Source organism: Caretta caretta, chromosome 16, assembly GCF_965140235.1.
Source record: "Caretta caretta isolate rCarCar2 chromosome 16, rCarCar1.hap1, whole genome shotgun sequence".
Taxonomy (NCBI): domain Eukaryota; kingdom Metazoa; phylum Chordata; order Testudines; family Cheloniidae; genus Caretta; species Caretta caretta.
The window spans coordinates 13,053,601-13,077,958 of NC_134221.1; the positions used below are offsets into that span (position 1 = coordinate 13,053,601).

Consider the following 24,358-nt stretch of genomic DNA (forward strand, 5'->3'; position numbering starts at 1 on the left):
GCGAGCGCTGCGCTCCGGCTTCCTGGCTCCGCTTTCGCGGGGAGCGGGCTGGTTCGGTGCAGCGAGGCGGCGCTGAGAAGCCGGAGCGAGCCGCCTGGCAGCGGCGGCGGCAGGTGGTTATTGTTCTGGGCAATAAGATGGAGGCTGTCGGTCAAGAAATGTAAAGGCAGGTTGGTTGCAGCGGGAGTCCCGGTGCCCCGGGAAGGGGCTCGATGCAAACCCGAGCAGGGGGCTCGCAGGCGCCCCTTGAGGAGGGATTTGTAGGGGGTGCGGTCCGGAAGGTCCCCCCCCTCCCTGGCTGCTGCTTGCGGTGACCCCGGGGGGCGGCCCTCCGATGAGTGAATGGACGGGCGGCGGGTCGCGGCTCAGCGGCTGCTCCGAGCCTGAACCCCCCCCCCCCCCCGCGGGTGCCTCCCTCCCTCCCTCATTCTCTGCGTTTTGTCCCAGGCTCGCTCGGCGTGGGGCCCCCCAGACATGTTCAACCAGCAGCAGTTCCAGCTGCTGCAGCTCCAGCACCTCCTCCAGCAGCAGCAGCAGCAGCAGCAGCAGCATCAACACCACCCGGCGCAACAGGGCGGCCGGTAAGCGCGACTAATCGAGGCCGGGGACCGCGGGCCTGTGCCCGGGGACCTCCCCCAGGAAAGCCTGAGCGTGGCTGGTGTCCTGCCTCGCCTGCGCTCCCCCTCCACCTGTCCGGGCACCCCAGCCGGCGGAGGGGGCTGCGTGTGGGCAGGGGGCATCGGCGAGACGGATCCGTGCCAGGGCTCAAGGGGCCCGGTGGGAGGAAGGGCAGGGCTCAGCGCAGGGGTGTGAGGGCCCTGGGGAGGTGGCGTGAGGGAGGTCGGTGTGGAGCTTTGAGGAGCCCGGCTGGAGCGAAGGGGATCTGTGCATGGAGTAGAAGGGCCCGGCACGGGGCGGGCAGCTGGGCCACGAATTGACTCCGTTTCCCCCGGTGAGTCTGGCAGCTGAAGAGGCTCATCTGTCTGCATGCGCTGGGAAAGGGGTCTGTCTGGAAGCTGCGGTAGCACTGGCGGCAACGGGAATAAAGGGTTTGCCCGGCCCTTGGGTGGGGATCAGGGCACTGCCCAGAACACTCCTCCTTAGGTCTGTACCGAGGGGGCAGTAGGCGAAGGAAGCTCCTGCTGGGTGCAGCTCCTCCAGATCTGGCATTGCACCAGACAGTTATCAAATACTACAGTTTGGATGTCGAAAGGCTTCTTCCCTCCCTTGCAACAGATGGGGCACTGCCCCATTAAGAATCTCTGTGTCTATACTATTTTTAAGGTGCTTGTCACCTTAGTATTTCTCTGATCCCATCATCCTAGTACCTGAAAGCAAGTAAAACATAATAGTGTAGGATAGATCATATAAAACAAAATTCTGTAGAGTCAAAGTGTCCAAATTTAAATCAATAAAAGGTGGATGGACAACAATCCAACTAGAAAAGCTGATTGTTGTTTAAAAGTGGGGAATCTAGAGGAAAATGTTACCTGTTACAACTTACATAAATGTCCTACTAAACCTTTTAAACAGGAGCATGGATTTTACTATATTATCAGGCTCCCAACTCCCTTTTGGTTAAAACATTTTGTTTTATTATGTGTATATTATTATTTAGTTAGTGTAACGATGGGATTATTGAATTCAGTTTGAACATGTGGTAAGGTGTCTTTCAAGTGATGTTTGTGTATAAGCACAGATATTTGTGCAGTTGCACCCCATGCTGTTGAGGGTGTGACTTTGTATTTGATTTGGATTAAAAGACAAATCAAGACACCTGTCTGCCAGACACAAGCAGTAAAGAGGACAATAAAGAGTGAAACTGCTCATGTAACATGTAAGAGAGAAGACAATAGTTCTAGTCAAGGAAATTTGCCCACTATGATCAGAGATAGAAGATATACTACAGAAACAGTTAAATAATGCATTTAGGTGCTACTGTTCTCGTCTAAAACTTTATGCAGCAGGCATTCAAGGCTAAAGGGGGGAAATGTAAGGAGGAAAAGAAGTTCCTTGGCTACTAAATCACAACCACCATTGTATCAGTATGGTGAGATGTTATTGAGAGATGCTTGAAAACCTCTCTATTACAAAGGTAATATAAGAGAAAAAAGGATGGGAAAGTATTTAAATTTCTCTTCAAATAAATGTAAATGACCCACAATACAGCAAATATCTATCATTATTAAAAGGTGACCCACTATACTGAGAATATCGGTCTATTTATTCAAATGGTCTCCTAATAAAAAAATATTTTAAGTGGGGTGGCTTGGGCTGAGGAAGATGTTGTACAGAAGTAAATTTCACACCTGAAGGGCTTTCTCAACGACTCTTTGACTTGCCAGCCTAAGATGTGATGGTGTGTGATGTCAGCACTCGTGCCCACCAGCATAAGGCTTGTCTGATATAATCAAGCATTTCTCCTTTAAGAGGTTTAAAAGCCAGCACTGAATAGGCTCCCCCCCCAAAAAAAAACTGCTTTTGTCTTCATAATATTTATAGCATCTCTAGGAGTAGGGTAAGTAAATTAATATTGGCTCATAAATTATGGTAGTGGGGTTGAGAGCAGTGCAGTGAGACTTATTTTTAGAGCATGTAAGAATTGTGTAGGGTAATATATGGCAGTTTCTTCAATCCCCTGAACCAGACTGACGCTTCGCTGCTCAACCCTGTTCCCAGGATATTCCCACTACTCTCATCTTTTCCTTCTAGCCCATACTTTAAATATGAAAGTCATAGTTGACTGCCACTCTTCCCAACACTCACATTTAGGTGCAACTGCAACCATATGGACAGCCTCTGGGTGGGAGTAGTGGATTTTGGGTAGTGTACTAGGACGATGAAAATGTTTTAAAAATCAAGAGGAGTTGTTCCATGTAGGCAGTTGATCGCTACCTGAATTCGTCTGTAGACCTGCAGTCCCTTACTGAACTTCCTTAAGCTATGTCATTACCCTTTTTGTGTGTGTGGTGTTGAGAGGTTCTATCTCTTAAACCTGGCAAAGTTGCAGACCTAAAATTTTGTAATGGACAATCCCTCACCACGGGGTGCTCCAGGAGGATGGAAGAACGGGGATACAATGTTAATGCATACAACGGTGTTTTAATGCAAATGCATCAGTATTGCTTTTGTCCTTTGCTCCTTGTGTTGTGCTTGTAAGAGACAACAAGAGTGAATTTAAAGGATACATTTTTCTACAGGAAGCTTTTTAAGGGTTTGATCCCTTCTTTTCCAGGGGTTTGCCACCACCTCAACAGCAACAGATGCTGAGCTTACGGGCAACGAATCAAGCATCACTCCTCAATGCCAATCCAATGCTTCAGCGAACTCTGCTCTTGCAACAGATGCAAGGTACTGTCATTGTTGGAGATGCTCACTGCACTTATTTAGTCAGCCCTTCACCCCTCACTTAACCTGAGAGAGAAGTCATAGAATGGATATTGCATGTTTAAGCATCAGAGTCCTCTATGCTTTGGGATTCCATTCCTCTGCACTGTTCTTTTTCAAATTTGCCCCAATCGAAGTCTCGGAGGCTCTTCAGTTGTTGCTCCCAAGCAATTGAGAAATTGGATTTTCGACATTTGATATGGAAGTTGTGGTTTAGACGGTAAAGATAGATGGTGGTAAAACTCTTTCTCTTTTACAAGCCTAAGGCAAATAAAAATGTTTCTGAGAATATATTAAACAGCAATTATAATTTTTGTTTGGATTTAAATAGTCACTTGCATTGTCTGTGAACCCAAACAAATGTGTTGCAGAAAGTGTAACTAATTAGGTGGTCTTTTTTCCAAGCTCATTGAAGAGAAGCGGAAAAAGAAAGGGCATAGAAGCGAAAAGTAAATTTTTAAGAAACAGCTTTGTGGCATACTACTTGCTTGGAATAAGTCACTGTTTCTTCCATCATCTGGTTCCCAGGTAGATTGATTTTTGTCCATGGTCTGATAAGTTTTCAAGACAATTTTACAAAGCTGCCCCCAATAATAGTTGTAGTTTAATGTAAGGTGTTAGAAATGCGGGTAAGGAACTTCTTTGTATTTTCTTTTATTTTTAACCAGCCAGTCCCATTTTAACAAAGAAAAAGCTACCTGGGTTAATTTGAATGATCTCTTAACTTAAAACTAGACCAGGGATGATTCTTGTTTGTGAAGGTTTATTCTGCATGTTGTTATCATGCCCTTTGTTCTCCCTTGCCTAATCAATAAGCATGCTCTCTCATGACCCCAGTGGCCATCTAGAGATCTTTGTTTGGCCGAGGAAAGCTGAGGCAGTAAGGGACAAACTCTAATCCAAAGTTAGTGCTGATTTTAAAGTTTCTGATGTATGTTTGTATGATGAAGAGAGCTTGGGGCCAGCAAAAATATGAAAGGAGGATGACTGATAAATTTGATGTTAAGTAGTAGCATGGCTTTTCTCTAAAGGTGAACATTTTATTGACAAATTGTATTTAAAACAGAAATATGTCCAATGATCTGAAACAAACTGGATATGCCACTTGAACAAGGTGTTTTAGTGACCAGTCTAATGTACTGAGGTGGAGTATTATCCCCACCTTATTAGCAAGCTGGAACTAGTATCTATGATTTCCATTTTTGACATTCTGCATTGTCTCATGTTTAAATGTGTAATAAAGACCATACTGAACAATACGACTATACTTGTGAGCTGAATTTTTGTGGTCACTTACAGGTTTGGATTACATGTGAGAATATCTGATGCCCAGGTATTTCAGTGCCTGAGAAACATCAGAATAAATAATTCAGTGGAAGCCTATGGTTTCATCAATGGAAGTGGGGAAAGAACAAATGCCCTTCTGAGTCTAAATGGATGTGCAGTTCTTATAAAAATGCTAAACCATGAACAGAAGGCCATTTCTTCAAATAGATTTCTGTTCAAAATTGAGATAGATCTCCTTACAAGAAGAGATCTTCTTTTTCACAGCATAATTGACAAGTAATTAAAATCTGTGGGAATTCCTTGTGTTGTGTTGCAGCCTTTATACATTATACCAGGGTCATCTGGTGCTTTTGCATGTTGTTGAGTGTCAGAACTCCTAGGTTCAACTCTTGACTCTGCCACTGACTTATTGTGTGGCCTTTGGCTAGTCACTTATGTAAAATGTGAGCTCTGATTTTGGATGTCCATCTTTAGACAGCTACAGCCTGACTTTCACAGGTGCCGAGCATCCAGAGCTCAAATTGACTTCAGTGGGAGCTATGGGTCTTCGGTACTTGTGAAAATCAAGCAGTTGGTATTCTAAAGATTGGCAGTCAAAATCAGAGGCCACTGCTAAAACTTTGGCTCTAAAGTCTGTGGCTTCCCTTCATTGGAAAGCGTTGATACTTACCTAATAGTTATAAAGCACTTTCAGGTGGATGCTCTGCTGAAAAGAACTGTTCAAAAGACAAAACATTATGATAGAAAACGGTAGCATCTTAAGTGTCTGGGTTTAGTTTATCATTTTGAGCTTGCATGATAAATTTGGTGGCAGAGAGGCCTATGAAATCTCTTGTTTAAAAAGTAAAACGCTGTTTTTAATGAAATGCTCCAATCGCTGCTGCTGTTCTGTCCAAAAAAAAAAAAAAAAAAAACGCATCCAGATCACAGTTTGAACTGCCAGCTGCACAAGAATCTTTGCAAAAACAAGATCTTGTCTTTCTTTAAACATGGGTGACAGTGTTTGAATCAAATAATCACTCCAAGCTTAGCTTGCTGAGCTTAGCTTAGCTTGCTGAGCTTAGCTTAGCTTGCTGAGCTTAGCTTAGCTTGCAGTAACAATTATAAACAGCTGAGTGGTAACACATCCCCACATGGCAGCAGTGATGGAGTGAGATCTTTGGGGTGGTTGGGGGAAGCAGAAGCCGGCTAGCAAAATACAACTACTGATATCCATTCCTTATGGAAAGGGAGGTTCAGAGTTCTCTAAGCTCTGCCCCTCCCGGCTGTCATCATGGCTTGGGGGTTTGCTGTCTCATGAACACACCCTACATGGGAGTGATATATTGTATGTTTGCATTTGTAGGAAACTTACGAGGATTTAACATGACAGCCCCAGCTCTGCAACAGTTTTTCCCTCAGGCTACAAGACATTCCCTTTTGGGGCCTCCACCTGTCGGGGTCTCATTAAAGCCCGCACAGCTGGGCTTCCCAGGCCTTCCATTCCAGCGGCAGAATCGGATGTTTCGTAAGGTGAGCTTGTGATTTCCAGATCTTTAGAGACTAGCTCTCATTTGTTGCTGGCTGGTGCCTGCTAAGATGATTGCCCTTATTGTACATGGGGCACTAAAGAGAAATGCAGGAGGATTAGAATGAAAAAAGAATCCTTTAGCACCAGATTGCTGACGTAGAAGCTCTTTGGTCAAACCAACCCATTTCCAGAGATCCCAGTTGTAGTGGTAGGGAGTTCGCCATCCTCTTCCAGTAGACCCCTCCTGTCCTAGGATACCAGGATTCATTTGATTAGTTCTAGGTAAATAGCAAAATAATAAGAACCTTTAGAAATATCTACCTCAAAGTAACTACAACACAATGTGTGAAATCCTGGCTCAACTGAAGCCTAAGAGCTTTGCCATTGACTTCAGTGGGTCCAGGATATTTCACTCCATGTCCTTTCTCTAGTAAACACCTCATGGCTGCACTCCTGGAGACTGGCCTGAAACATGGAAAAATAGAGCAGGAGGTTGGGAGTCCTTGGCTCTATTCCCAGCTGTGTGCTGACTCGTTGTGACCATCAACAAGTCACCTAATCTCTCTGTCTCCATTTTTCCACCTGTAAAATCAGAATAATACCTGCTTATAGGGATGTTGTGAAGTTTAATTGATGGAAGTTTATAAAGCCTTTTAAGATTCTCAGTGAAAGGTATTACAAGATTGTAAAGTACTACTAATCCCCACCTCCTCCTCCTTTTGAATCCATTCCCCAGGTCTGAATTCAGATTTGTCTGAGAATCTACTGAAGATGGTCTCTTTTAAATGGCCAAGATTTCTCCTCTCTTTCAGCCTCAGGTTTTGTGTTACCTAGTTCAGTGCCATTTTAACTGGAACTTCTGTCTTAGATCAGCATTCTCGTTGGGTCTGGCCCAGAGAGAAAAGGAAGAGTAGTTATTTGGGGCTCTTCTTCATTCCAGCCCATGCAGGTTTTGCATGTGCGTTTCTGAAGTACCCTGGACCTGCCACAGCTTCCATTAAAATCCTGGAGATGTGTCAGTGGGTGCCTGCAGTCTGGAAACCATGTACAGAGCTCTGTTCATCCACTTTCAGTTGCTTACAGGTGGAGAGTCTTAGACAAACCCTCAGGCTCTCTTGTATTGGAATTTCTGCTCTGGTCCTTCAATAAAACCTCTGGAGCTTTGGGAGATGTGCTGAGTTTTGAGAAAGAGAAAAGAGCTGGGTCTTGAGACTCTTTGCTAATTGCAGGATTACCAGAGGGGCCCTGACAAGAAGCGAGAACTGGATCAGACATCCTCATCTCAGGCACAAGGAGTTGATGAGAAAATTGAAATTCCAGAGGGTACCCAGGCTGGGTCAGAACAGAACAACTCCTCACCCACAGGTAAGAAAACACAATCTTCTGAGTATGCTCAAGAAACCTCTTTAGGATATTGATGCAGCAAAAACAGGAGATGGCGTTAATCTCTCGTTAGCAGCTTACCGCAAGAGAGGATTTCTGGAAGACGAACGTATCTGGCTTAGCCTCCAGTCAGAACCCCTGCACTGGGCTTCATTTATGCCATTAGTTAGGTGTTTTGATTTTGCAAACTAGCTCCATATCTCTTATTTAATCGGGTGGAAGCTGTATCCATTACTGAGATGATGTACGTGATGTACCTCTTGTGGAGCAGGAGCAACGTTCCTTGTTGCATTACAGCACTCTCATGATATAATCCCCTTCATCTTTTCCCCACTGGTGCCTGTTTCAGATAAGGTTACTTGTTCCTTTGACTGTCTAGTAAGTCACTTTGGTATAGAAGAACCTCTGAGTGGGATGAGAAAAGGAAATAATTTTGGAACAATAGCTTGTCATGCTGCCTTACCAGCATTGAACTCCGCACGGCAGCCATAGACTAAAACTTGTATGAGGTGGAACTCACTTGCAACCAATATGTTAAAGAAACAGACTTGTTTAATAGGATGCTTGTTTCCATGTTGATACCTGGAATCTTACTGGGACACCATTGTGCTAGGCACTCTACAAACACGTGAAGATATGGGCCCTGCCTCAAAGAGCTTACAATCTAAGAACACACAAATTATAGTGTATCCCCATGAATGCCTCATAAAGGAATGATTTTCCAGTTCAAATGCAGTGGAAATCTGATATTGATTACAGGGATACTGAGCAGTTTGACAGGTCTAATAATTGACCTTAATGTATAGTATTGGATTTTTGTGGTGTGGGCTCTTGTCCCCTTGGTATTGGACTAAGACCCAAACAACCATTGGCTAGTAATAAATTCATATCTCTACTTCGGGGGTCAGGCTTAGAGCAGTAACCTCTACAGATAAAACTCCATCCCCCAGGTTATTACTAATCTCTTGAGTTAGTGATCCATTTCCACCTTTCTCAAAGCCAGAACTGGCCAAGTGCTTTATAGTCATCTTATCTGCTCTAAAGTACTGTATCTGACATAGGCCATTTGGTAGGAGATCAAATCAGATGTTCTGCTAAGGTAATATCTATCTTTATCCCTGCAGAACCAAAAATGCCAGCAGAATCTATACTGGACATGGAGCCTGCAGCAAAGAGACTGAAGAGGTAATTTCCACTGAAAAGGCCATAGAAATGCTCATCGGATTTAGATTGCTTGTCTGCTTTTGTTGGTGTTCCATTGCTATATTCTCAGTAAAATGGAGCACTACAATGCCAGCTTGACTTCTGGCATTTGGGGGGGAATATCTCTGGTGCTCAGGGTGACTCAAGAAACCTCAGGGCACTTGCTAAGTCCAAGGATGCTGCAAGTGGCACAGCCATGAAGATGATGAATAGAGAGATGGATCAATGAACCGTGTCTAGACAGGCTACAAAGATGACCCTTCCTGAGCCCCACTTGTTGCCTGGATCCATATATCACTTGGGTATAAATAAACACAGGCAACTGATATTATTTGAATGAAGGTGGAGGGGAATGACACACAATATAAAGGCCTATCTTGCAAATTCTCTGCTCCCTAAACCAGGAACCATGCAATGTCCTGACGCCATCTGGTGGGAAGAATATGGAACACAGTTCAGCAAGTAGTCTATGCTGTTCTAAACGGTATCCTGCTCAGACCTGTTACTGTTATGCATCTATAGGGCGAGGGGAGTGAATAAGAATTATTAGAGAATTATTCTACATTGATTTGATAACTTTTTTTCCAAAGTGAATTAATTTGCAAAATCCCTTTTCTGTTCAAGTGCATTAGAAGCTCCCTAATATGCACTAGCGATGAAGAGTGAGGACTCCTGCAACCTAATCTGTTCTCTGCTACCAATTCACTTTGTGGTCCATGGGCAAATCTCTTCGCTTCTCTGTGCCTGTTTCCTCATCGGTAGATTAGCGATTAACACAGATCTCTGTGGAGGGTGTTGTAGGATTGATCTGATGTTTATATAGCACTTTGATCATGTAAAGTGTTATAGAAATGCAAAATATTATTCCGCATTTGAGGCTGCATTGTGAATTAGCAAGACAATGAATAAATGCAGTTAAAACAAAGGCTGACTCCTTACACCATATACTTTGTTCATCCGTTTGCCAAATTAGTTTGGTTTTAATTATGCTGATAATTTACAGTGTATATTAATCAATGTTTTGTAGCATAAATTGAATAAATAGTTAAGTCTTAGTGATAGGAGACCCTGCTGCAGTGACTCTATTAAGTCTTTACTGAGCAGTGGCTAGAGACTACCAGATTTACTGTGTATCTTATGTATGTAACTGAATCCTTGGATTAGCTTTAGAGAGTGTTTTTATTTATCTGAGAATGACCTGATGATGAAACTCTGGAACAAATGAAGTTTACTGTTCTAAACCTCCCTTTCAAAACTCTGAACCGCACCACCCTGCGTATATTTCTGCTCTTGTTTCTTATCACTTCCCACCTCTCCCTTTCTCCGCCAAAGATCCCACCCTCATGCTCCCTCATTTCATTCTCCCACTCTTGCCTTCATGCCTTCTGCCCTGTCCGTATGCCTGGAACGACTTCCTTATCCCAATGCAACAGGCAACCACCCTTTTCATTCGACTCATTGAAATCCCATGTCCTCCCACAAGAGCCATAAATGGTAACAAGTATCAATATAATGCTGCCGCCTCAGTTTCAAAAAGTGACACCACCTCCTCTAGGTCTCTGATCTTAGAGACCCTGAGGAGCTGTCTCTCCATCAGTGTGTCGAGGGTGTGTGAGCACATTGTCAACACTTAACCAAATAACGATAATACAAGCCACTCTTGTTTTGCCCTTGTCTGCATTGTCAAAATCTTGCTGTTTATTTATAGCCATGTAACCCAGTTACTTTATCACTTATCAGTCTGCTAAATTATGGAGTGTGTGTTTAAATCCTAATACAGACTGCAGGCTGTTACCGAGTTCGGAGTGCGCTGTCGTGTGTCACAGGTGGGAATGTAGTTCTGGCCTGGAAAGAAGGACATATTTAAAACCTAGCTGAAAATTCTGAGTGCTGACATATAATCAGAAAGAAATCTGCTTTATCGGATCATTCTGCTGATCAGTCACTCATTCTTAGCAATCCCCTCAGGAGCCTGTTTCCACTCCTTAAATCAGACCAATGGCAATAATGAAACACCAAAGCTAGCTCCTATTAGCAGAGTTTGGTATTTAGAGCTATTGACCTACTGATTATCCACTGCAATCAAATGCAAAATACGTCAGGAAAATATTCAACGAAACTGAAATCTTAGTGAGACAGAACTCCTGAAAACCTCTGCTTGGCTACCAACAAGGTCTCCTCCTGACCTCAGTTTTAAACTTCCCCTATCCCTAGAACAGGTGCGTGTTGCAGTTGTCCTGGAGATCACCAGCCAGGGCACGAAATGAATCCCAGAACCCCTTAGTGTGAATAACCTCCAGGCAGTCCTCTCCCCATCCTTCTATCAGGTTAGGACAGTTATTCCTGAACAATTGATTCAGGATCTTTTGGCTGGCTTTTAAACACATTTGTGTGTATGCTATGGAGCCCCTCCTTGTTCTGTTTTGCTGGAGGATCACCAGAAATATCATTTGCAACAGTAAAATATTATCAACTTGTTTTTGAGATTTAATGTTTTTGCTTGATTATTAAGAACACTGTAGATTGAACTCCTTGGCCTGTGGTTTAAACACCACCTTGTGTATTGGCGTAAGCCTCTCCATCTTCCTGGCTTTGGACATGGGAGATAATCTTGTTTTTCTTTTTCTTTTTAATTGAAGTGTGGAAGAAGTGCCCATACAAGAGGATGCTGCAGGCAGCCAGGAAGCAGAGGAGTTGAGCATGGAAACCCAGGCAGATGGTAAGGGGTTATCATGACAGACATGAGCGATGGCGTCCCCAACCTGCTGGTGGAGTTGTGTGGATATGTAGGTTCTCTCCTGCTAGAGATACGGTGTAACACATGAGGTACATCTACACTTCATCTGGAAGATGTAATTCCCAGCCTGGGTAGACATACACGTTAGTACACTAAAAATAACAGTGTGGGCTACCTACCCGAATATAACCCCGTCTGAGATAGTATGCATGTACTTGGGTGGCTAGCCTGAGCCCCTGCCCTACACACCTCTACAGCCCCACTCCTATGTTAGCACACTGTCTGGAGCAGATCTGATGTGTGTATGTCTGCCAGAGCTGGGAATTACACCTACCAGGTTCAGTGTAGGATAGTCTTGGTGTCTGCAGATACCCTGAATATTTTCAAAAACACACTCCAAAGATGAAAAGTGAAGGAAGAGTAATACTGGGACCAACACCCTAAGAATATGCCCCAGTAGCTATCCCTCTTCCAATTAAATTAGGGGCTTCCAGATTGTTTTGAACAGTGGGATGAATTTTCCTGTTGTGCAAGGAGTTTCTCTAAGAAAACCAGGTTGAGGCCCTGTGAAACTAGGGTAATATCTGTGTACAGGGGTGATGTAAGCTTCCCAACTTCATGCATCTCTTTCTTGGTTTTCTATCAGAGTTTAGTTTTAATCCAGCTAAAGGGTCTTTCTGTTTTTAGGACCAAACAGTGTGAGGGAGAATACAACTGAAGATGCCTCCAAGGAGAGAAGCTTCTCTGAGGAACTGAAAGCTCCAGAGGTAGGTAGGCAGGTCCTGAGCATAAAGGGACAATGTACTCAGAATGTCTCCCTACCCCAAAGCATCTGCTTTACCCAGATCTCCATTGTGATTGTAAACCAAGTGGCACCTGGCTCTGGGGTTAATATCAGTGGCCCAGGTGCGGCATTGTGCTGTTGTAGGAAGCTTCTATGCAGGGTCTGCCTCTAATTAAATTACAGCAGATTGTGGCAATGTTTTAATTGTAAATCTACACCCCTGTTAAAAGCTTGGAAGCTATACAGTATTGCCCTCACGCTGACCATTGGAGTTATGACTAATTTAAATTTCATACTAATCTGGAAGGATGGCAGGCTTTTGTATGTGGGTTTTTTTCTTTTTTTTCTTTAATCAGTCTTTTAATGCAAAATTTTAAAAAATCGCTCTTAAATGTCTGAGTTTCCCAAGAGGCACCTCTCTCAGCCTAGTCTGGGAAGGGGAACAGCCATCCCCATCAGGCAGGTCTGTTTTGGAGGCTGTAGAATCACTGAGGATAAACATGAAAGTTGGTAGAGAGATTGCAAGGGATGCTGTTAAAGCAGATGGAGAGCATGCCTTTCTTTCCCTACCATTCCTGGGAAGTGAGCTGAAGGCTGGCAGCTACCTTATGGTTTGAAATTATAGCAGGAGGGAGAGGCTAGCTGGGTCTTGGCACTCCAGAAAGTAGACTGGAGAGAAGCAGGGCAAGGTATAACACTATTGGAACCAGCAGGGAAATGCACCTGCAGACTGGGAGCCTGTGCTAATAGTTTAATCATAAAACAACACCTAAAGCCCTGTCTGTATTCCAGGCCAGATCTGACATGTCCGACTCTGCCAGTGCGTGGCTGTCTGCCATGGTTAGTGACATCTGTGTTCCAATGTGGGGGTGTCTTTATATGTGGACAGGACAATACGCTGACAGAACTGTGTTAAGGAATTACGTTACAGCCTAGATCCTTGCGTGGAGTGCTGAACAGCCTGTAATGGGGGAGCACAAGCTGCGGGTGTCCCCCCAGCTGGCATTGTGGAGCACTGCAGTCACCAATAACTGGATCAGCCTGTAATGTCTCCAGGGTCCACTAAGAACTGTGAGCATAAAAATATACATTAGCCTGGGAGTGACTCTGTGTTGGAAGATCCAGCAACTAATTTAATCAATAATGAAAGTGATTGTGGACCAAGCACAGCGATGGTAACACTGTGTGTGTACATAAGTAGGGCCCTCCGAAATTCTCAGCCATGAAAAACGCGTCATGGACCATGAAATCTGGTCTTTTGTGTGCTTTTACCCTATACTATACAGATTTCATGGGGGAGACCAGCGTTTCTCAAATTGGGGATCCTGACCCAAAAGGAAGCTCCAGGGGGGGTCACAAGGTTATTTTAGGGGGATTGCGGTATTGCCACCCTTACTTCTGCGCTGCCTTCAGAGCTGGGCAGCTGGAGAGCGGCGGCTGTTGGCCAGACACCCAGCACAGAAGGAAGGGTGGCAATACCATACCATGCCATCCTTCTGCACTGCTGCTGGCAGCGGCTCTGCCTTTAAAGCTGGGCTCCCAGCCAGCAACCGCCGCTCTCCAGCTGCCCCGCTGTGAAGACAGTACTGCCACCAGCAGCAGCGCAGAAGTAAGGGTAGCTGTACAACAACCCCCCACCCACAATAACCTTGTGACCCCCCCCAACTCCTTTTTGGGTCAGGACCCCTACAATTACAATACCTGAACTTTCAGATTTAAATAGCTGAAACTGACTGTGAAATTGACCAAAATGGACCATGAATTTGGTAGGGCCCCCATACATAAAACTTGAAATGACATGAGATTGACTGACTGAAATTTAAATGCATTTTTCCAGGTGCTATGGAAATTGGATTAACCCTTTATTCACCGGAAGCCCCTAAAGATCCCATCTAGATTAAACTCTCGTTTTTTTTCTTTATGGTAGGTGCTGAGTTCGGGGGGCTCATTGAAAGTGACCATCCAGCAGAGCAGTGAGAGCAGAGCTATCAGCACCACAGCCCTGAAGCCAGGACAGTGGACCTGTGAGCTGGGCACAGCTGATACCGGTCCTGAGTCTGTCCTTAAATTCTTCTGTTACATCTGCAAGACCAACTGTTGCAACCAGCAGGTATAAACACTGGAGTCTGTCTGGGCCTGGGGGCCAAGGGAAGGAATTGCATGACCAGGGGCTTGTGGTAAAAATGTTGCACCATAAGACATGTTTTCAAGGCATCAGGCACTACGGTAACAAGAGGCCGAGAAAAGCCTATAAATAAACAAATAAAATAAACCACTCCTCCAAAGAGCTTGCAAGCTAACATCCTAAAGCTCCAGCGCTGACTAATCCACAGGTAGCCATGCTCTTAAGCTTTTAAACTTTCCAAATATTATAGATCAGTAGAGGGAATGGAATTGAATTGACCAGCTGTGTTGGGGGTTTTTAAATTTTGAGTCCATCTAAATGAATTTTCTCCTTTATTAGAATTTCCAGTCCCACATGGCTGGAATTCAACACCAGCAGCGACTTGGAGAGATTCAACACATGAGTAATGTCTGCTTTGTCTCACTGCTGCCCATGGTGAAGGAGCAGACGTTGATGGCTAAGAAAGATGGGTATGTGTCAGTATGCTGGAGGTGGAAGGTAAAGAGGGCTGATCCCAGCTAGGTCAGTACCTAGATATTGTAGTGCTTCGAACTTTAGGAATACCTTTGATGTGTCCCTACTGGCCTTAAAATATCACCCCAAAAACCAACATTGCAAAGCACAAGTCTGTAAAAACAGATTAAAATTCTGGATACAAGTAAAACTGTCCCGTCTTCCTCACTTCTCAGAATGTACATAAAGCGGGGGGGGGGGGTGAAGAAAAACCCCAAAGCAGTAAAAACAGCATTCACTTTCTATGTTTTGTGAAGAGAGACCTGCTCAGACGTGGACAGGGTAGGTGTCTCTGTATGGCTGGCCTTTAATAGAATACATGTCACAGCATATATCCGATCTCAGATACTGTCTAATAGAAATGCTCAAGACACTTCAGCTGGGACCTTCTTGCCAGCAGTCCCTAGTTCTGAACATGGGGTGCCAGGGCTTTGAGTTGTAGGCCCTTGACTTTAGAACTTGTCTCTGCATTGGTCCCACCCAGCCAGTGTATGTCAGTGTTCAGGGTAAAGTTCAAGGCCTATCTGTTCTCTTAGGCCTTAACCCCAGCAGGTAGCCCCCTTCTGGGAAAACTATTCATTTGCTTCCTATAGGGTAGCTATACTGCCTTTGTCACACTATAGTTTTTAATGCAGTTCATCAGCCTACGGACTGTTGTGAGGGGTGCATTTTTATAGACTGAATTAAACCAAACCAGCTAAAGGTGGAGGAGATAGTCTATTGAGGGAAAAGCACAGTAAGTGCTGAGATGGCGCAGAACTGCAAAAACAGTGGGGAACACAAGGGAGTCTCTTACTGAACCATTCTTCTCGCCACAGAGAGACCCAGCAGCGATGGTGTAACACCTGCCAGATACACTTTACAGGGGATCTAATCAAACATCGTAGGACTCAAGAACATAAGGTAACAAATTACTGCCCTGATTTACAAAGCGGGAGGTCAAGTGATAAGATGCTCACTTATCCTTAGAGGCAGGGGAGTAAGATGGAGGGAATACGCTGGGGCATTGCACTGTGGTGATGAGGATATTTCTAGTTGGATCTCTTTATGCATCTAGTTTTCTTGGGCTCCTGCACACTGGTGCTGGTGGAACTCCTGGGTGTCATGCTGAGCAAATTGGCACGGACTAGCGGCTTGTTTTGTTTTCCAATTATTACTACTACAGGCCCTGCTTATTATTAAACTCTGTCCAGCCAGAGGTATGATAGCAGCATGGTTCTTTCCTTGATCATTTTCAACTGCATGGGGAATTTTAGGTAGGCAGTCTGTAATTACCCAAGCTGGAATTTGGTCAGGACGCTAGAGTTAACTACCCCATCTCATATGACAAGTGCCATGAGATCTTTCAAGACCATGAGCGACCAGAGCCTTTCTGCGTTGCTCTTCCCACACATTTGCCACCTCTTGGGCATGTGGAAGCGTGTGTGCCAGAATGCCCCCTCTCCTGCTGTAAGAAGGTGGCCTGACTGTTCTAGATTCACAGTCATGATTTTGAGACAGAAGTGGTATAAATTAAGCTTAATTGAAACAAAGTAGTGCCTGTCTTAACCAATCAGATCTTCTCATCCCTCTTTGCTCAGCTGGCCAAACGCTCTCTCCGTCCCTTTTGCACTGTCTGCAGCCGCCACTTCAAGACCCCTCGGAAGTTTGTAGAGCACATGAAGTCCCCTGAGCATAAGCAGAAGGCCAAGGAGGTAATGTGAACTGGATTGGGGGGAAGCACTGCTGGGTTACAGAAGTGGCTGTGCTTGGTATGTGTGGGAGGAGTATGCATCTGTCCTACTTGTCTCAAACCAGTGAAGAGATGCATCATTTTTCCAATCAAGTGGTTCCTCTCCTCCTTGACTGCATTCTAATACCACTTGAAGGAGCAGACTGATAATTGAGCACTGTATGTGTGACTGGGAGCATGATCACCTTCTTGCTTTCTAGAAATGCCATCTGCTCGTCCCAGAATGCGGCAGTCCCAGACTCCACCGGGAGTCCTCTCCAGTCCTCCTAATCAACAAGAGTGACATTATATGAGTGCCTGAAGTTAGCAATCTAGTCTGGTCTGATCTTTCCTCTGTGTGTCTGGCAGGTGAGGCTGGGTGAGAAGGAGCTAGGTAGCCCAGAAGACTCAGAGGAGCTAATCACAGTTGATGCTGTTGGCTGTTTTGAAGATGATGACGATGAAGAGGAAGAGGAGGAGGAGGGAATTGGTGAAGAGGAAGGTTCTGAAGTGGTGCAGACAGATAGCGAAGATCCTGTCACCAAGCAGGTACACAGTGATAACAGAAATGGAAGGCTGTATTATATGAGCATCCGAGCTGGATCCTAATAGCTCAGTCAGTCAGGGCCAGTTGAGCTCAGGGCATTCTGGAGGCTTATCTAGTCCATTCCCAGAGCACAGGACAAGATGGGGACTATCTAAGATACTTTGAGATCTGATTTTGCTTTTTGTCAAAGAGTGGGAGGATCTTTGATCGCCATGAGTGATACAGGGGAGCCCTTACATGTGCAAGAAGATATCCTGGCTACCTTGTCAAGGTAGGCAAAACAGTTTAGACTTTACTCTCAACCATTCTGCTTTAGCTGACCAATTAGCAGCTTTGCTCCTGTTCCTAACTGGATGGATGGATCCACAGATGGATACATCTTGGCAAGTGTTCTCCAGAGGAAATAGCTCTCTGCTTCAAGAACAACTAACAATGGAAAGGACACAGTTGATGTAGCTCAGGCATTAAATACAAGGTGTTTTTTAACTCTGTTAATGAAATGTTCTCCTGATAGTTGGTCTTTGTGTTGGGATTTAATCTGTCCCATACACTATGCTGTTAATGTAACCTGTGCAGCATGGAGTAAATGGCGACACAATTAAGGGGTGTATTTTACAGTAGGAAGGGGAAAATAGGAAACAAAAGCCCCTTCCTGCCATGTTGGACCTCAGCTTTGCCCCCAGGCTCATTGGAAGGATTAAAGGCCCATGAGAGGAGCTGAGCAATGGATGCAGCCCGAGTAGACAGTCCTTGCAGGCTGGGGACGTGCACTGACTTGGTCTCTTGGTATCTCATTCAGGGTGGGCTGAAGGAAAAGACTCCGGAGGACTGTGAAGGAAATGAGAGATACTGTCCAGATACCCCCTATGGTAAGCAAACCCAGACAAGCAGTGTGCCCAAGAGTGCCTTCTGGAGCCAGGGGCTGCCATTGTATGGAGGGTGGGCCTCAGCGCAAGAGCGGGTTGCCAGCAGTAAGCCGCACTCTCTCCAGTGTCCATGTCAGACCAGTGAAGGTTAGTGGATTCTGGAGAAGGGATGAAGTTTGATCATCTGAATTGTAAGTGTAAGGCAAGTGCTATTTGTCAAAGTGTAAATGGGTTTGGCAGGTGCCTCTTGCCCTTCAAGAGGTGGGGCTGAGAACCCTTGACCTCATCTTGGAGGACTAAACAACTGTGGAGTGGGGAAGGAGCCAGTGCAAAAGGGTGAAGTGCTGAACAAGCCATGTCGAAAGCAGAGTTACTAGATCAGGGATGCCCCAAAGAGGAGCTCAAGTGCCCCATTCAGAACACTCCCGAAAACTGGTGCCTCAGTAGAGCTGCTTCTCTCCTGCATTGAAGAGCCAGGTCAGCACACCGTGACTTCACAAAGGAGATGGAACTGCATGCCTGTCTTTGGCATGAACGCTCTAGACTAGTATCTGATCAGAACAGACAAGCTGCTGACCTCAGGTGCAGCGCTGCCTCCAGAACATTCTTTTGTGCTCTCTCTAGTCACCACCCTAATCTCTGTAAGCAGCTCAGATTTTGGTTTCTAAAACTTTTCCTAGCCAGTTACGCATTGTGGGGAAGGCACGGGGGCGTATGCACTAGCAGAAGCTGCTCTGTGCACAGGGAGAGCTCTGTTTACACCAGTTTTCCACATTGCTGTAACCTTCCACTATCATGTGGCAGATGGAATAATGATTAATGCTGTGAATGTTCTCTGTGTTTCTCTCACGTGCCTGCTGTCTTCTGCTTGGATTGAGCCCATTACTGCTGGTCATATGGTCTCTGTAGTTTTCCATTGTATTTTTTTTTTTTATGCTGTGTAGTTTCTTTTCTTTGGCAACCTGATCTCTCTCTGAATATCAGCCCACAGCTGTACTGTGGTAAAATGAGATATTCAGCAAGCGATCTTGAAAAATCCGCAATTAACAGAAGCAAAACTTTCCTTTTTAATTTCCCCTTTAACATTCTTATTGTTTTGGAGTTCCGTTCAATGTGATCTGTGATTTCCATTCCCCTCCCATTTTGCAGGCCTGGATTTTCTGGTCCCCGTCGCAGGTTACCTCTGCAGGCTGTGTCACAAATTCTACCATAGTGACTCCGCTGCCCGGGTCACACACTGCAAGTCCCTGATGCATTTTGAGAACTTTCAGGTTAGACCCCTTTGGCAATTGCATGGCCTGGCATTTGTCACCCTGTGTGTCTTCTCTATTCCTTCAGCACCTTCCCATTGTCCTCAGTGTCCATCACAGTGTCCGTCATGCCACAGCTTTCATCTGGTATGCTCTCTGCTTGTCTTCAGCTGCCCTTGTAGATCAGACATCGTTCTGCTCCTGCTTTCTTACTACTGCTAATGTCCACCATTACCCATTCTCAGCTGGAAATCCTCCATCTCCCCAGCAAATGTTGGATCTGTTCACTGAACCTGTGAAATGGAATCCCTGATTCAGCCTGGGACTTTCCTGGTCCCTTAGCGAGTACAAATGAGTGAAGCTGGTGGGGGACTAGACAAGAAGAAGCTGCTCCTTTTAAAGAGAGCAGGAAATGATACGCATCTGTCTAGGTGAAGCTTTAGTGTCCGTAATCCTGGAAATAGGCCCTGACACTCAAATTACATATAGGTAACATCTATACAGGGGACAGGTAGTTGGAAACTAATCTTTAAAATGGTAGAAATGAAATTCCAGGCCAGTTTTAGAAGATGGAGAACTCCAATCTGTAAGTTGTTGAGAGTTCAGTCGGTCAGCAGGGACTAAGCAGCAGCAGGAAGCAACTTGGGAGTTTCTGGTAGCTTGTTTGGAGGCTCTTCACTGGCACAGAGTTCAGCCAGTTAATGCTGTTCCTCTGCTGTATCCAGTCCACACACAGAAGATACAAGAACGGCCCTTGCCTTCAGCTGTAAACTCATGCACTGCCTCTTGCAAATTTTGATGGCTGGACCCGAGTTTGCCACCTCCACTCTGGGCTTGGATTTCAGGGAGGGCAGTAATCAGATTTTGTGACCATCAGGCTGCTCTTGAGGCAGGTAGTGTTTTTCATTCCCCTTTCAGTGACCATTGCTTGAGTTGTATATATGGAAGTGGCATTCCCTGACTCCTGGGATAGGGGGTAATTCCAATTTGCATTTCCTCTGCTGGTTTGGGCCAAGGCCTGCTTCAGCAAAAAAATCCCATTTCTCCTCCCACTGTGTATTTATAGTTTCTTCATGGTGTGTTCTGTGGAGCTTTTCTGCTAGTCTTCAGACAGGTTAACCTTTGACTAACCTGGCAAAGGAGTTAACAATCCCCTTGCTATCCCTGTTACCTTTACCAAGAGCTGGGGGAAACAGTGTCCCATGTGCACTGGCAGTTCTTAAAATCTTTGCAGCAGGTGAAGCTGCAGCTACTCCTCTGGGTCACCCATTCCCTAGACAGATCACTTCCAGAATGAAAGAATCAGTCCCCCTTGTCCCTGTTCTGCTTCAGTACGTTGATCTGAATAACTTAGTTACGTTCCCTTTCAGCTTGTTAAAAATGAGTCTGCATAGCAGCAGTGAGTGTTCCTCCCCTTCACCTTTAGAACCAGGGGAGATGCTAGTGTTTCCACCCTTTGGGGTAGCAGGAAGGAAGTTGTCTAGTAGTTAGGGGACTAGGAGTCAGATTTCGTCTTGTCTGGCAGTGAGTTGCTGTGTTACTTTAAGGAGGTCACTTAGTCTCTCCCTTCCTATCTGTAAAATAGTGAGGATGGCCTCAAGGGCTACCATGAGGGTTAATTCATTAATGTTTCATGAAGTGGTTGGAAATAGCTGAGTCCAGGTGTGACTTGGAGGAGTTGGCCTTCTACAGATATTTAAGGCTAGTCTCGGTGTATTACTAGCCCCCTTCCCTTTTGAGTCTTGTGATCTCAGCTGGAAGCAGTTACTCCCTGGACTGTGCATATACTGCTGGTTAGAGGTCTAAGGACTGTCATGGTCTTGGCATTAAATGCCTTCTAGTGTCTTTCAAGTGGGGTGAATAGCACTTCTGGCCAGAATGACATACTGGAGGCTTCTTAGCAGCTTCCATCTGAGGCAGTCCAGTGCACCAATCTGGAAACAGCTACCTTGCACTTGATCAACAAGAATTGCCCCAGTTTAAGATGTGACTTTTAAACTGATTTAGTTACACCAGTATGTAATGTAAGTGTAGCCAAGCCTTAAGTGTCCACAAAGCATTTTATAGTGCTCTAACTTGAAAAATCACCCCCCCGAGCGCATCAAGTTGGAGCGCTTTAAAGCACTAGTGTAAACAGGCTCCAAGCGCTGGGAGCTGGGCTCCCAGTGCTCTGAGCTACTCCCCTTGTGGAGGTGGATTACCAAGAGCCCTCTCTCCCAGTGCTCACAAGCTTTGAAGTTTCCAGTGTAGCCATGTCCTTAACCTGGTTTAAACTGCTCTATTCTGGTTTATTTTAAATCATTTTGGAACAGACAAAGGGTCCACAGAGGGGTTTGCACCACTTTAACTTAATCAATTAAAAATTAAACTCACGCAACTCTGTGGCGTAGACAAAAGTGCCATCAGGCTTGCAGCAGCAGGGTGCTGATCAGAATAACTCTGGTGCTGAGTAAGTATTCAGTTTGCTTTGAGTGCATGAGATGTTTGTCTGTCAGTGCAACTAAACATTTCACATAAGTGTCTGTCTACCCAGTTGACAGCTTGGCCTTTTACCTGTTTCTCCCTGTGCAGAATGGGCTCTCTTCCTCATGCACCAGGAGCGTGAGCAGGGACAAACTCTTGGAACAGCTAACCTAAAAGATTAGGACTTACTGAGCCTCCTGCTGCTTCTGTTCTGTGCCACCAAAAGCAGGAGCTGCATAGAGCTCTATTTGAAGAGTGATAAGAGTTGTACTCACTCTCTAGGAGCCAGGAAAGATCACAGGGCGGACTTACCTTTTGTCCTCAGTACCAAATGGCTAATATTGCAGCCCCTTCAATGGCCAAGTACCATAGTGCAGTTCAGATAACATGCTGATACAGTAAAAGAACCTGAATAGAATAGTCCAGTTAAACTGTTGGGTTCAGTACAAGCCCCTTGTTCCAGGGCTTAAGTTTAGCATCACCAATCACTTTCCTATTTCTGTGGAAGAGAAGGAGCCCCATGCTGTTTACTTAGTGCCATAGTCTTTCTAGAAGTCTTGATCACCACCTTGCTAAGTAAAGGCCTTCAGCCTGATTAACACACTGGAGAAAATCCCCTTGTGCCTTAGGATCCCATGGTTATACTTCTGTAGGCTGGCTCCATGCGGCTCTTGTGTACTATTTTTCTGAAGTTGCAATGACAATTTTAACCTCCTTGTTGATCTCTCCTTGGAGGTCTCAGTTTAGGAACCTATCAAATAAATTGTCATGCTGACAGTGAATTTAGGCCCTATATCAGCATTATCTAGTGAATGTTGGAGCACTCTTGCAAGTGGGGACACTTACTACTAAAAATACTCTCCTAGAAACATCCCCTTAAATGTGGTTTTACTGAAGAGACTTCCCCCTCCAACCTTGAAGCTCTTGCCAAAGAAGCAGAAAGTAAATGTGCATTGCTTAGATGAGCAAAGTGCAAAAGGAAACATCATTTCATTGTGTTTAGCTGCTGCAAAATTTGTTAATCTAGTTATTCCCCTTTAAGATGCCTGTAAGGAGTGCAAGCAACCACTAGTCTTGTATCAGGAGGGTGAGACTACATGTCTCCTGCCCACCCCCACAGCTAGATTCAGTCAATAGTTGGGATGAGAGTTTTCTTGCTTTCACTTACATTCAACAGGGCTATTGAGATCTATCATCTCCAATCAAGATGAACAACGATCAAAGTCTGGTTCTAGCTCTGTATCCCCAGCCTCATTCTACCTAATCCTGCCACATTAGCACATGCAAGAGGGAATAAAACCTTAATACCATCACTTTTTGCTAGGAGCTTGAACTCCTTCCCTCAGCAGCCCACCCAAGAGAGCTGTAGATGTGTGCTTTGTTTGGAGATTAGGCCAGCCATTGCAGTCTGTCACTCACTACTGTCTTTGTGCAGGTTTCTCCTGGACCAGCTAAAAACGTCCTGTAATGTCTCAGTCCAGTTATTGCTCACATGTTTTTCCTTTGCACAGAGATACAAGGCAGGAAGGCACCGTGCCACAGCAGCACACTCAGAGGCCTCTTTGTGCTCCCATGGCTCTGGCTTCCAGTCATCGGATGAGCAGCAGCAGCCTCCTGCTAAGACAGAGGATGAAGCGGAGACAATGAATACCAATCGTGGCATAGGAGAGGAAGATACAGAATTTTTGCCATTAAAGGAACAAACCTCTAGGTCTCTAGAGAATAAAAGTGAGCTGGTCCCCCCTGTGAGAAGGGGTGAAAGCCCAGCCAGTGAGACTGATGTATGTGGAGCGCTGGTCATAGAGGAGGAAGGAAGTCAGGATGAGGGTAGCAAGTCCCCCACCACTAGTGAAGACTGCCTGCTCCTAGATGAAGACAGTGCCACAGGGGAGTTGCTGGGCCACAGTATGTGTAAGGAAGAGGAAAGTGATGAAACCAGGCAAAGGGATGGCACAGACAAACCCCTGTACCCAATGAGTGAAGGGGATTCTGAACAGGGGGCAGCAAGCATCAGAGAGAAGGAGGCAGATACCTGCTCTCCAGGCAAAGGAGAAGCAGCAAATCTAACCCCAGCAGGGTGTAGACGCTCTGCTAGACGCAAACCCAGATAGAACAGCTTTAAAGGGAGAGCCCTTTGCATACAATATTTGCTGGAAATGTTTATTTTCAGAGTCCTTTAATAGAGCAAAAAGCCTTCTACTTTACTGCTGTTTTTATTTTAAAAAATAAAGCCTGGCTTTAGCGTGTCTAATAGAGGATGGCACTGGGTGTTGTTTATACAGCTGGGCTGTGATAGAGATCCTTGGGAGAGCCAAAGCTCCGTTAAACCTGAAAGGGTTGCTGAAGCTGACCTTCCTAAAGCTAACACTCACTGCTTGAACTGGCAAAGCCTGCTGCAAGACTGAGACTTCTCACTGTACTAGTTATCTACTGCCTTCTGTGCTAAGGGGGTTCCCTTTTCCCAGGTCATAAGCCTGATGATACTGATGTGAGCAGAAAGAAACAAAGGGAATTCTACTGCTGGGAGATGAGTCAACCCCCTATGAACACAATTTATGCACTTTCACAGAATATTTTCCCATGGAATCAAGC

At 45.1% G+C, this 24,358-nt stretch overlaps 1 protein-coding gene across 1 annotated transcript; it reads left to right on the forward strand.

Moving 5' to 3' along the window:
- CIZ1 (CDKN1A interacting zinc finger protein 1) lies at nt 1-24,019 on the forward strand. The gene is made up of 16 exons (XM_075120650.1): nt 1-113; nt 448-581; nt 3,236-3,351; nt 6,020-6,186; nt 7,414-7,549; nt 8,692-8,752; nt 11,410-11,489; nt 12,195-12,274; nt 14,219-14,401; nt 14,756-14,886; nt 15,748-15,832; nt 16,510-16,623; nt 17,010-17,189; nt 17,987-18,056; nt 19,203-19,324; nt 23,278-24,019. The coding sequence occupies exons 2-16, from the start codon at nt 475-477 to the stop codon at nt 23,875-23,877; spliced, it is 2,232 nt and encodes a 743-aa protein (XP_074976751.1). The 5' UTR covers nt 1-113; nt 448-474; the 3' UTR covers nt 23,878-24,019.
- Nucleotides 24,020-24,358: the final 339 nt, after the last annotated feature.

Excerpts from the sequence above, each read along its gene's own strand:
- CIZ1 (XM_075120650.1), top strand. The coding sequence starts at position 475 with ATGTTCAACCAGCAGCAGTTCCAGCTGCTGCAGCTCCAGCACCTCCTC. Across the intron at positions 14,402-14,755 it reads CCAACTGTTGCAACCAGCAG|AATTTCCAGTCCCACATGGC; the intron begins GTATAAACACTG and ends CTCCTTTATTAG. Across the intron at positions 19,325-23,277 it reads TGCATTTTGAGAACTTTCAG|AGATACAAGGCAGGAAGGCA; the intron begins GTTAGACCCCTT and ends TCCTTTGCACAG.